Here is a 13,038-nt window from a genome sequence, read left to right on the forward strand (position 1 = left end):
GAACAGAAATGAAGACAGACTAAGAGACCTCGGGACAACATTAAATGCACCAATATTTGCATTATAGGAGTCCCAGAAGGAGAAGAGAGAGCGAAGGACCTGAGAAAATATTTGAAGAGATAATAGCTGAAAACTTCCTGAACATGGGAAAGGAAATAGTCAACCAAGTCCAGGAAGCAAAGAGAGTTCCAGGAAGGATAAACCAAGGGGGAACACACCAAGACACACACTAAAGAGAAATAGGAAATTCCAGTGGTTAGAAGCTTTCACTGCCCAATGGCCCAGGTTCAATCCCTGGTCCAGGAACTAAGATTCCACAAACTGTGTGGTGTGACCAAAAAAACAAAAAAATTTTAAAAAAGATAAATTATGACAAAGCAATACACAAGTGCTTATAGAGAGTACACATATCAATTCATTTAGGGAATTCAAAAATACCCAGCTAAAAAGTGTGCTATTTCTTTGATTTCTTATATTATTGCATTATATCATTATTTCATTCCTTTCTATTTTATTTTTGCTAATGGTTAACAAAATTTCTTGATTGGCAAAAATGCTGGGGATTCTACATAAAGTATCAAAAAAGTAGAGATTTTGGCTCAAAAATAGAAACCCTGAAGATAAGCTGGCCCAATCACTTTTTCATTTTTAAATCACTAAATAATATTCCAACCAATGTTCATTCAGTCAGTGGCTCTCACCTCTGCTAATGTTGTTTGAAATACTTTTCAAGAAGACTGCAAGACCATTGCATGCCCTAGTGATGACGCCAGTCCCCTAGAGGCTATCCCCAAAGGTAGCATTTCTGGAAATATTTATCATATCTCTAAGGGCAGTTTCCAAACCCAGGAGGCCTTCCATGGTATGCCAGGTCAGCTTGTACCCAATCATGAGAACAAGTTGGGTGTGCCTTTTCCTACCTGCATGCAAAATGAGCTCATGTTAGTAGCTTAAAATTGGTCATGGTGGGAATATATATATATGTCAAGAAACTGACAAATACTACAAATCAAACTTTTTTCCTGGTTTTTAAGAGTTGGTTGTTGAACATTTACCCATTGCTTATGCATGGCGCTAGGGTTAGGCTGAGGCAAACAGACACAATTTTCAAATCATCCTTTGCTATGGTCTTCTACACCATTACCTGGATAACCCAAAAATAGCTTTCACTTAAAGGGTCCAAAGAAAGCTGAAAGCTGAAGAATTGATGCTTTTGAACTGTGGTGTTGGAGAAGACTCTTGAGAGTCCCTTGGACTGCAAGGAGATCCAACCAGACCATCCTAAAAGAAATAAATCCTGAACATTCATTGGAGGGACTGATGCTAAGGTTGAATTTCCAATACTTTGGCCACCTGATGCGAAGAACCGGCTCACTGAAAGAGATGCTGATGCTGGGAAACACTGAAGGTAGGAGGAGAAGGGGACAACAGAGGACAAGATGGTTGGATGGTATCAACAACTCAATGAACATGAGCTTGAGCAAATTCCAGGAGAAGGTGAAGGACAGGAAAGTCTGGCATGCTACAGTCCATGGGGTTGCTAAGAGTTGGACACAACTGAGTGACTGAACAATAACAGGTCACAAGCTAAATGCAATTATCCTTTCATGCCACGATTAACATTTCATGCCATAAATCCCCATATTCTGTCTGTTAGAAAATCACAGAGTGTGCCTCTTTAATATTCCTCTCAGGTTCTCAGGCTCTCTGTCTTAAACCTCATCCTTAATAACTTAGACCCTCATCACTTTCTATCTGAACTATTATATTATTAATAATATTAGCTTTCTAATCATCTTCGTGGATAAAATTTGCTTTCCCTCCAACTAAATCTGTTTCCTCCTCTGTTTATACTTTTACCCCAAAAGTCCTCATAACTTATAAGATAAATTCAATTTATAGTTTAGTATACATTGTTCTTCATGATCTTCTTTCTGGGAAATCCTTTAACAAGCTGCTACCAATGTCCATTCAATTTATGCTTAGGCAAAATTGGATGACAATCTATGATGGAACCAAGATGCTTCACCATCCCATACTGTGTTCAAGATGTCTCTGACTCCTGAAACTCAATTTTCTCTCTTTGGTTAATACAAATTTGGCTTCAAGATTTCCTCAAGATAGCTTCTTGAGGAAAGTTGACTCATTCAGCAAATATTTCTTTAGAACATATTATGTATTGGGCATTATTATAAGTACTGAAAGTGAATGAAATAGGGCCTGATGGACCCTGAGAGCTACCAGAGAGAGAGATAAGTAACAGAGTAGACACTATCATATGTTATAGGTGATTATTGCTCTAGGAAAAACAAATAACCAGGAAAAGGACAGGAGGAAAGGAAGTTTAGGCATGAAGAGGGTCTGGGATGCATTCATTGGGAAAGTACATTTAAGCAGAGACCCAAAAAATGTTAAGTGGTAAATCCAACATATAACTGTGGGTCAGTCATTCTAGGCAGATAGAACAGAAAGTGCAAAGGCTTTAAGGAGGGATGGGGTAGATGCTTGATGTATTCAAGGAACAGCAAAGGGACAAGTGTGTCTGAAGCAGTTCATGCACGGGAGGAATGTAGACGGAAAGAGCAGAAAGGTAATGGGTTGGGAAGGCCATGTTGAGTTTTACTGGCCACTGGAAAGGTTTTTATTTTATGAGTTAGATGAGAGATGTTTGGAGAGTTTTGAGCAAAGGTTGGAGGTGTTAATAAGATGAAATGAGATCATGTGTGAGGCATGACATGGCTTATGTTTTATGGATCACTCTGATTCTCTGCTGAGAAGAGAATCTAGGTCAGGAGTAGGAGGAAAGGTGAAAAGGAACTTTAGTGCTACCAGAGTAAACAGGGATGCCACTCCATAGGCATAACAATTCAGGTGGAAGAAATAATATAGACTTCCATCAAGGTGGCAGCTAATGAGGTAATGTCAATGCAGGACTTGGTGTGTGTCTTAGCTCAAGCTGCCTTAACAAATTCATAGATTGGGTGTCTTAACAGAAACTTATTTCTCCCAGTTCTAGAACCTAATGTCAGGTGCCAACATCATCAGGGTCTGATGAAAGGCCCCTACCTGGCTTGTAGAACTTGGTAATGGATGGCATGCAGGTGTGAGAGAAAGGGGGGAGTTAAAGATGCTGCTGTGTTTCAACAAGAGTAACTGGAAGATTATAGTTGCTATTTATTGAAATGATAAAAATTAGGGGTAGAAGGAGTGGTTGTGAAGAAACACTGAAAGTTGAGTCATGGATACATTGTCAGATGCCTATTAGATGTAGGTATGCTGAGAAGGGAGTTGAATCTTGAAATTCAGGGCAGCAGTCCAAATTGGAGCTATAAATTTGGGACTGTCATTTAATAGATGGTGTTTGAAATCTGTAAGTTGAAAGAGACCTCTAAGGAAATGATGGAGTCCTGAATTTCTTCAATACTCATTGTTGTAGAAGATAAAGAACCAAGTTTAGAAACAGTGAGAAAAATGGAAGAAAGAGTGACCAAGACAGGCACCAAATGATGAGTGTGTGGACTCCTGGAAGCCAAATGCTGCTGATGGATCAAGTGAAATGAAAACCAAGAATTTGTCATTAGATTTAGAGAAATGGAGGGAAACCTGGTGAAGTAAGAGAGAAAGGAAAGCTTGCTGAAATAATGTTCTGGAGTTGGTTCAAAGCAAGAAACCCAGAGCACAAGTAGAGAGGGCTGCCTCAGATGGGAGCGGGAACAGTCCATCCACAGTAACCGGGAGAGAAGGCAAAATCTATAGGTCAAGGTTTAGGTGGGTTAGTAGTTGTGATGTTACCAAAAGTGGGATCCAACTGCTTGCCACTCTAAAGCTAATAAAAGAGTCAAGGGTGGTGAAAAGGAAAGGTTGCTTATTTCAGAGGCCACCAACCAGAGGATTGGGCAGGCTCCTATCCACAAACCAATTCCCCCACCACTGACAGTCAGTGGGCAAAAGCTTTTATAGACAGAGGGAGGGGGCGACAGGCAGAAACAGCACAGTCAGCTCTCAGAGTGGAATTAGTTATGCAATAGTCTGATCAGAGTCATCCTGATTGTTTTAAGCACAGTTAGTCTTTAGTTCCAGGCTTTCCAGGTGGTGCTAGTGGTAAAGAACCTGCCTGCCAAGGCAGGAGACATAAGAAACTCAGGATGGATCCCTGGGTCAAGAGGATCCTATGAAGGAGGAAATGGTAACCCACTCCAGTATTCTTGCATGGAAAATTCCATACACAGAGGAGCCTGGAGGTCTAAAGTCCATGGGGTCCAAAGAGTTGCACAGGTCATGCGTGCACACACACACACACACAGTCTTTAGTTCCAGGATCAGCTTCTTCCCATTTCTTTGAGGCCAGTCCTCAAAAATTGTGGCAGCTTATGTGACAGCTACAGTCTGATGATCATCATGTAGTTATCTTCTTCAACCTGGTGGGAGTTTCAGTATCTATAAGACACCTCAAAGGATATGGCTCAGAATATTATCTGTAGCCCTTGGGAAGGAACTGAAGATCCTTGACTTTGCTTAATGACTACTGGTCTCCTTTGACTGTTTTCCTTTGTTTCTGCATTTTCTCACTTCTCTGATTAAACTTACTCTTTGGCTAAAGTTTCTCTACAGACAGAAGGCAGGCTGAGGACATGAAGGGCAAGGACTAGACAGGGTCCTGCTCCATTTCAGTGGTAGTTTGCAGAAATTCCATTCTCGTTGTTCTTAGTTTCTCAGTGAGAGAGGAAAGAAGATCATCAGCAATGACGGACTAGAGTGGAGGTATCAGAAATTTCAGAAGCTTGAAGCTGGAGAAGAGGCTGTGAGTTAAACATTGAGAGGAGTGGGGAAGGAATGGAGTAGAGTCCATGCAAGCTCAGGAGTCAGCATTTAAAGTATATCAGTCAGGAGGCCTGTGTATTATTTGCCATACACAGATTTCATGGTGCAGATGCAGAGCAGGTAAAAGGTTTAATTTAATCAAGCCTGGGGTTCTGGCACACCAGTTTGAGGAAGGACAAAAGAAAGCAAGTGGAAAGTGATTACATTTAATATTGTATCTTCACAGCCCAGCCCAATGCCTGGCAAAATGGCAGGTTTGTTAGATAAATGAATGAAAAATAAAAAGTTAATGAACAGCAAATAAGTTCCTACAGGGAATTTACTAGGTATGTTCCAAGTATTGTCTCTTAATTCTATCCAAAAACAAAAGATAAATAAATAAAAGAAGGAAAGAAAACATAAAAATAAAGAAAAAGCTTGATAGGCATCTTACTTTAGAAAAGAGGGGATTTAGGCTTAGCCAGAGATGCCCAAGGTCACAGACTAGGAAGCGGATGAAGAGAGCTTACACTCAGGAGTCTAACTTCAGTTTATGATCATATCCAAAGCAGCATAATGCTTCCCCACTACAGTAACGGTGGGTGTTTAGTAAATGGTAGCCACTATTACTAACAGGAATAGTTCACCATCATATGACTGCAAGTTAGAGATTACATATTCATGCATTCACTGTCTCAACAAACTTTCTTTGTTTCTTTTTATGATTTAAGCACTATGCTAGGCTTTGATGATTTAATTTTGATTCAGAGTTTCTGCTTCTGAAATGAACTTCTTTGCCTTTTCATGTCACTATGTAATATCCAGGAGGGTAGACTGTCTGCCAGTCAGTGTATGTCAGGGTTCATAAATATACTTAAACTTTACTGTCCTATCAATTGCTTCCTAGAAAGGCAGCAGGTCCATAATCTGGGGTGGGTGGGAGGGACTTTATCTCTGCAATGCCAGTTACTAACTCCAAGAAGTGGGGCAAGTCACTTAATTCTGCAAGTGCACCTTAATTTTATCAGTTGCAACAACATGATGAAATACTGCCTTATCTAGTAAAAGGTTGTTAAAAAAAATCAAAGGAGACAAAGCTTAAGAAAATATTAGACAAATTGTCACCTGAAACTAATGCTAATTATTACTTTAAACCTTTGCAGAAAGCTTATTGGACTACATCTAAAATATTGATTTCCTTATTTTTAATGTAATTTGGAATTTTAGGGTAGAGGGTTATATCTTGGAAGGGTGATATCTTTACTACAACAGTATCTTTATTAATAACAGTGTCACTACCACATTTTTATTAAGAATCCCCAAGGTACATGTTATTGCATTGAAGTATGTAGCTAATAACATTTTTTTTTATTTTAAGTAATTATTGTACAATGCTAGAGCCCAGTTACCACATACACCATATAGTATATTGTTAAACTTGCATTAGCAAATAAATGTTTCTCATTTTACAACTAGAGATTCAGTACTTACTTTTAATTTGCATGGAAGTAAGATCAACTCTTATTTTGCTAAAAACAGTGTGTCCAGCAGCCAGATAGTCATTTTTACATTCACAGTCTTGCCTCCTGCTTCCATTAAAAGGACATTCATATGGATTTTGTAGTCTATAACAACATTAGAATATTTTACTGTTAGGTACAGTTATTAGACCATAATGTAAATAGTAACTTTGGAAGTGGGAGGGAAAAAAGAAACCCTCTTCAATATCTTTTGTGTCAACAAGTTAAATGTGAAAGAAGTAAAAATCACTCAAGGTTAACATACAAAATGATCAATGGGAAAGTCAAGACCAGTTTGTAGAAAAATAATTCAGCTGAGTTCTCCTAGCTTTTGTTACCGGAATCAACTTGATTTCTATGAAAACATACAGAGGTCTTAAATTCTACCCTCCTCTGTCATCCCATTGCTCACCCACAGCATCCTTCTTATTCAGTCTTTCTGTGAGTACATGTGAATATCCAAAGTTTAATTACTGAACAGGCATGGACAACATCTGGCTTACGTTCTAATATGTCCACCTGCTCTTAAATTACTTGTCCCGCTGCGAGCTATTCAACTACCACTCCGAACTCTGGAACTTCTAATTCTCTTGATGGACCATAAAAATGCACAGAGAAGGCAAAATACAGCTCATACCTAAAACCATACACTTCAGAAAAGTTGTCTTCTTCACCTTTGACCAATGATATATATTCCTTAGGGTTCTGCAAGTGCATGCCAGCACAATAGATCTAAAGGGAAAATACAAAGATCTGGAAAAGCTTGTTTCAAAGTCAATGGTCAGTGTTAAAATCAAATAGGAACTGTTTACATAATACCTTTGTTATTCTTCCTTTAATGTTAAGGTAATAGTCACCATCCTTGGTAATGTTGTTTTTCACTTGTATTTCTTTACAGCTGGTAAATGTTTTACCTTCAAGGACAAATACAGCTTATCAACAATGAACATATTACAGACACAACCTGAATTTAACTTAATTACACCAATATTGTTATATTCTGAAAAAAGAAACCTTCATTTTGTGGAGTGTATGACTACTCTAAATATTTTTTTTAATTTGCATTAAAACTTCTTTAGAACACTTAGTTTCTAAATAGATTTTTGAAGTCTTTACTTACAGTCACTGACATAACATTTCTTTTGAGCATCTGGTTTTAAATGCTTTAAACATAAATCACTGGACAGACCATTATCGGTCATGCATTCCACTCTTCTCTCCATCATCCCAACTCCACAAGTCACAGAGCACTGTGAATAGAATAAAATTGGAAGGTAAACTATAAGACGGATAATAAGGCCAGTAAATACACATCTCCTCCTCCCTGACTAGGTCCTTTTGGAACAAACTGATGATCAGTAATGGCCAGGAGGCTGGAGAGTCACAGGGAGTCTAATCCTTAAGAGACTGAATCTATTCTTTCTCAGTTACTGACTTCTTTCCCTTCATTTTGTATAGTTACCTCAGCAGTATGTTGTAAATACTTGATAAATATTATTTAATGATGGTTATTCAAACTCCTGAGTTTTCACTCAGTGATACATGTTAAGTTTGCATAGCAATATTTACCTGCTTTCTATCAATTAAATTGGAAATGGAACAAGGTGCAAATAACCTGTATTACTCATATGCTAAATTTATTTACTTTTTCACTGAACTAAAAAATACTGCTTAAGTATCTGCTCAAAATGCAAGCTACTGTGCCAGGCTCTCTGAGGAACAGACACAAGGATTAGTTATAAAGCAAGTTATAGGAAACATAGAGACTAAATATTTGTACAAATAACTGACATAGTGATTGTTAGAAAACAGGTGGATGAGACAACTCTGATATCTACATAGATGTGCAGATAACCATACACCCCACAACTAGAAAGTCTCATTCATAAGATTTTAAATTCATAATTACATACTGACCTTGCTCCATTTTCCAACTTTCCAAGTGGCCATATGCAAACAGGTCCTAAAATTGCATTTGTAAACCTGAGGGGAAGGCAGCACAGGACACACTCGATAGTCTACAGGCCACAGCTCATGAAGCTTATGTTTCTCAGTAGATTGGACCCCAATGCAATACGTAATCCTTTGTCGATAACTAAATCCACAGTTACCTGCACACTGAAAAATACAGTGTTACAAGGGGTGAAGAAGATGCCTTTAAACTTAACCAGGGTTCACTACTTAGGGTCTCCCCACACAATCCTATTTATTAGCTTCATTTACAGATGGGTAAACAAAGGTTCAGAGACATTAGGCAACTTTCCCAGTAAATGGAAAGGATCCAGATTCAGGACTGACTGTCTATTTGTAGTGCCTATGTTTTTTCCTTGTTTTTTTTTTTTTTCTTTGCTTATTCTTCTTGTTGATATTTAAGAATCGCTTAACTGAATGAAAATTTATCTCCTGATAAGCACAGATTTGGAAAAACAAAACATCAATGGTTCTTAACTGAAATAAAGGACATTTATTAGTCTTAATATACTTGTAACTCTATATAAGCATATATATATATGCTTATATATATATATAGCATACATATATATATAGCATACATATACACATAGCATATATATAGCATACATCTATCTTCATAGACACAATGTGATGTATATTGCCATTGACTAGAATAGGTAAGTGATTTAGATATAAATGAAAGATCCAGAGCAAAAATGGGCAAATAGATTTCTGACTCCAGAAAAAAAGGAATAACAAGGAATAGAGTTACCATCTAACCTAAAACAACAGAAACACCTGGACAAAATATATAAAACAATAGCTCTTAAGACACTGGATATTAGGTAGTAAAGGACAGTGATTGCTGGGAGGTGGAAACAAAGTGACCCTGTAATTCCTCCAGCTTCCTGCCTTGAGAGAGCACCCAGGTTTTGGAACAAGGAAAGGGACGCCAATGGGACAGCAGAGTTCAGACTAGTGTAAACATGTAAGGACACCAACTGAGGCCAAGGGTGGACTGATTAAAAACTCATGAATCACTGTATCTGGCTCTCACACAGGACCAGATATAGTGTCAGTTCCCTTCATTCAGACTGTAAAACCTTATATACATGCAGCAATAGGTACCGTATTCAAAAGGGTCTTGTGGCACAGTAGAGGGGAATAGCTAACCCTAGACTAAGCAATGCACTGTGCAAGCATGCTAAGTCACTTCAGTCATGTCTGACTCTTTGTGACCCCATGGACTTAACCCTCCAGGTTCCTCTGTCCATGGGATTCTCCAGGCAAGAATACTGGAATGGTTTGCCATGCCCTCCTCCAGGGGATCTTCCTGACCCAGGGATCAAACCTTAGGTCTCCTGCATTACAGGCAGATTCTTTACCATCTGAGCCACCAGGGAAGCCCTAAACAATGCCTTGGCTTTGGGATTTTTTTTACGTAAGACCAGTGTCACAAAGTACCTGTCTCACATAAAAAAACTGTAAGAGCTAGACAAGAGCAAACTGCTTACAAACAAAATAACTACATTCTGGAACAAAGTTCAAAATATACATACAGATACAGGAATAAAAACTATCCAGTAGCCAACACAATAAAAATAAAAATTCACAATAAAAAATAACTGGCATGGAAAGAGACAGGAAAATATAAACTATGATGAGAAAAATCCATCTATCAAAGCAGAGCCCGAGGGGTGAGTGACATCAGTGAAAATAGCAGAGCAAGGATGTCTGAAAATATTCTCTTCTATAAAGGCAGTGAGAAAACTGGCAAAACTTGTGAAAATCAACTTTTTCTGAGCTCTGTAAACTAACCAAAGGCTTGTAGCAATCCTGGAAGCATTTATTAAAGAAATAAAGCTAAATCTTGGTAAGAAGAGTTTTGTATGTTTTAGTTTGCCCTATTCCCATTCCCCCTCTTCAGCCCTATCGTGTCCTTGAAAATCAATATCTCAGCAAACATAGCGTGGAACAAAAGCCTGGAAGCCACCAGAGGAACTGAACTGTCTAAGCCTCATTTCCAGAAAACTATCATTATTTGAACTGTTTGGTGGTTTTCTGAAAGACCTCCCTTGCAAGTCTTTCTTTATTTGACTTTACTCAGCACTTGCCCAGTGCTAAAAGCCTTCTCCTTGGGGGTATTCTTGGACACAATTAAAGGCTATGTTTAACTTCGCAACTTCCACAGGAGGTGGGTAAGCAGGCAATCAATGGGCAACCCAAAAAAGCTTAAAGGCAAAAGCTTGGAAAAGAAATGTCCACAGGGCTTTAAAGGCTCCAGCAGAATCATAAACAACTAGGAGGCCACGGACATCCACAAGTTTATCCAGGGCTGTCGCAAACTTAGGAAATAACTGAGAAGTGTCTACACTCGGCCTCCTGACTGATGTCAAGGTTCTGCATAAGCAGGAAGTAAAGTTAAGGAACAGTTGTCTGTTGAAGGTGCTCACACATGTACACAGAGCCCCTTGGCAAAGACTGGAGATTATTGGCTCCAAATAACTCAGAAAATAATTACCCAGTCATATGTTTAAAACTAATCACACAGAGACTTTAGTGACCACATGTGACAAAGAAAACAGACATTACAGCTAGTTCAGAAAAGTCACAAACAACAACAAATAGTAGTAAACAAACTATCGGGAGATGGGAGAACATGTAAAGAAAGCCATGTAGACCCATAAACAAGTAAATAGGTTTAATTAATATCAAAAAATTTCATGCAACCAAAAATCTAGGACTAGAGGCTTCATTGGTGAATTGCCCCAAATGTAGAGAGAAGAATTAACACCAACTCTTCCAAAACACAGAATAGAAAAGAACACTTCCTAATGAGACCAGTATTTCCCTCACGCCAAAACTAGATGAAGATATACCAAGGAAGAAATACTATAGACCAATATCTCTTATGAATATAGATGCAAAAATGCTCAAGAATACACTAACAATCCCAGAAGCAAATAAAAAGGATTGTACATCAAGACAAAGTGAGATTTATCCCAGGAATGTAATATTGTTTCAATATATGAAAATCAATCAATAGACTACATCATAGGAATAGACTCCTATACAAAGATCACAGAAGTATCGCAATAGATGCAGAAAAAGCATTTAACAAAATCTAACACATTTTTATGATATAAACACTAAGAAAACTAGATATATAAGGACATGATAATAGAATCTACAAAAAAATTCATAGCTAACATATTTAATTATGAAAATTGAAACGAAATTTCCCTCATAGAGGAAGGTGTCTGTTTTTACCACGTCTGCTCAACAGATTTGGAGTTTCTAGTCAGGGAAACTAGGCAAGAAAAAGAAGTAAAAAGCATCCATATATAAAGGAAGAAGTAAAACTACCTGAATTTGCAAATGACATACTTCTGCATATAGAAAAGTAATCTACACACAAAAAAACTGGCCTCCATAAATGTGTTTTAACATACAAAAATTAATTATATTTCTGCACATTATACATGGATAAGCAGAAAAGGAAAAGAGTACAATTCCATTTTCAGAAGCATAAAAAATTAATAAAATTCTTAGGAACAAAGTTAATCACAGACATGTAAGGTCTGCACAATGAAAATTATAAACTTTAAAGCATCCTTGAGAGAAACTAATAAGACCTAAATAAATGGAGAGACAGGTCATGTTCATGGATTAGAAGACATAATTAAGATAGCAATATTCCTCAACTTGATCATGATTCAGTGATGCTGAAGTTTACACACAATATGACAAGCTGATCCTAAAATTTACATAGGAATGTAAGGGACACGGCATAAGCAAATAATCTTGAAAAAGAAAAGCAAAATTTGTTCCCTCCAGTTCCTGATTTCAAAACTTACTATAAAACTACCTTACTATAAAACCATGATTATGTGGAACCAATATAGGGATAGACACATAGGTCAGGTAACTGAACTGAGAGTTCAGAAACAACTCTTCAAAGACAGATAATTCAATGCAGAAAGAATAATTTTTCCAAAAATTGTGTTGAAACATCTGGATAGCCACATGCAAAAGGATAAAGTTGGATCCTACTTCACATCATATACAAAAAAAAAATACAAAGTGGATCGCAGACCTAAATATAACAACTAAAGTTATAAAATTCTTAGAAGAAAATATAAGCTTTGTAACCTTATTTTCTTAGATATGATACCTAAATTATAAGTGAAGAAAAATAAATCTGACTTCATCAAATTAAATACATTTGTACGTGAAAAGACACTAAGAAAATGAAAACACAGGATGAAAATTTACAACTGACATCACAGAAATACAAGTATCATAAATGATTACTGCAGACAATCATATACCAACTAATTAAGCAACCTAGAAGACATGGATGGATAAATCGATAAATTTCTAGAAATGTACAGTCTCCCAAAACTGAACCAGGAAAAAAACAAAATATATGAACAGACTGATTACCAGTAATGCAATTTTATCAGTAGTAAAGCTACTCTTAAAAAACAATCCAGGACCAGACTGCTTCACAGGTAAATCCTACCAAACATTTAGAGAAGAGTTAACATCTATCAATTCAAAATATCTATCTATTCAAAATAGCCAAAAAAATTGATAAAGGAACACTTTCCAATTCATTCTACAAGGCCAGCATTACCTTGATACCAAAACTTACAAGAACTAGACAAATATCTCACACACACACACACACACATACATACACACAAATACAGGTCAATATCACTGATGAACATAGATGCAAAAATCCTCAACAAAATATTAG

At 37.3% G+C, this 13,038-nt stretch overlaps 1 protein-coding gene across 3 annotated transcripts in view; it reads right to left on the reverse strand.

Moving 5' to 3' along the window:
• Window positions 1-13,038, reverse strand: part of ADAMTS20 (ADAM metallopeptidase with thrombospondin type 1 motif 20) — a 189,566-nt gene that overhangs the window by 26,789 nt on the left and 149,739 nt on the right. For all 3 annotated transcript variants that reach the window (XM_043447169.1, XM_043447168.1, XM_043447170.1), the window contains 5 exons: window positions 8,238-8,438; window positions 7,441-7,570; window positions 7,140-7,234; window positions 6,958-7,052; window positions 6,292-6,425 (listed from right to left, as the gene is read on the reverse strand). In XM_043447169.1, the coding sequence (XP_043303104.1) occupies window positions 6,292-6,425; window positions 6,958-7,052; window positions 7,140-7,234; window positions 7,441-7,570; window positions 8,238-8,438 (655 nt within the window). The remainder of the gene's footprint in view (window positions 1-6,291; window positions 6,426-6,957; window positions 7,053-7,139; window positions 7,235-7,440; window positions 7,571-8,237; window positions 8,439-13,038) is intronic.

The sequence above is a fragment of the Cervus canadensis genome, chromosome 25 (assembly GCF_019320065.1).
Source record: "Cervus canadensis isolate Bull #8, Minnesota chromosome 25, ASM1932006v1, whole genome shotgun sequence".
Classification (NCBI taxonomy): Eukaryota; Metazoa; Chordata; class Mammalia; order Artiodactyla; family Cervidae; genus Cervus; species Cervus canadensis.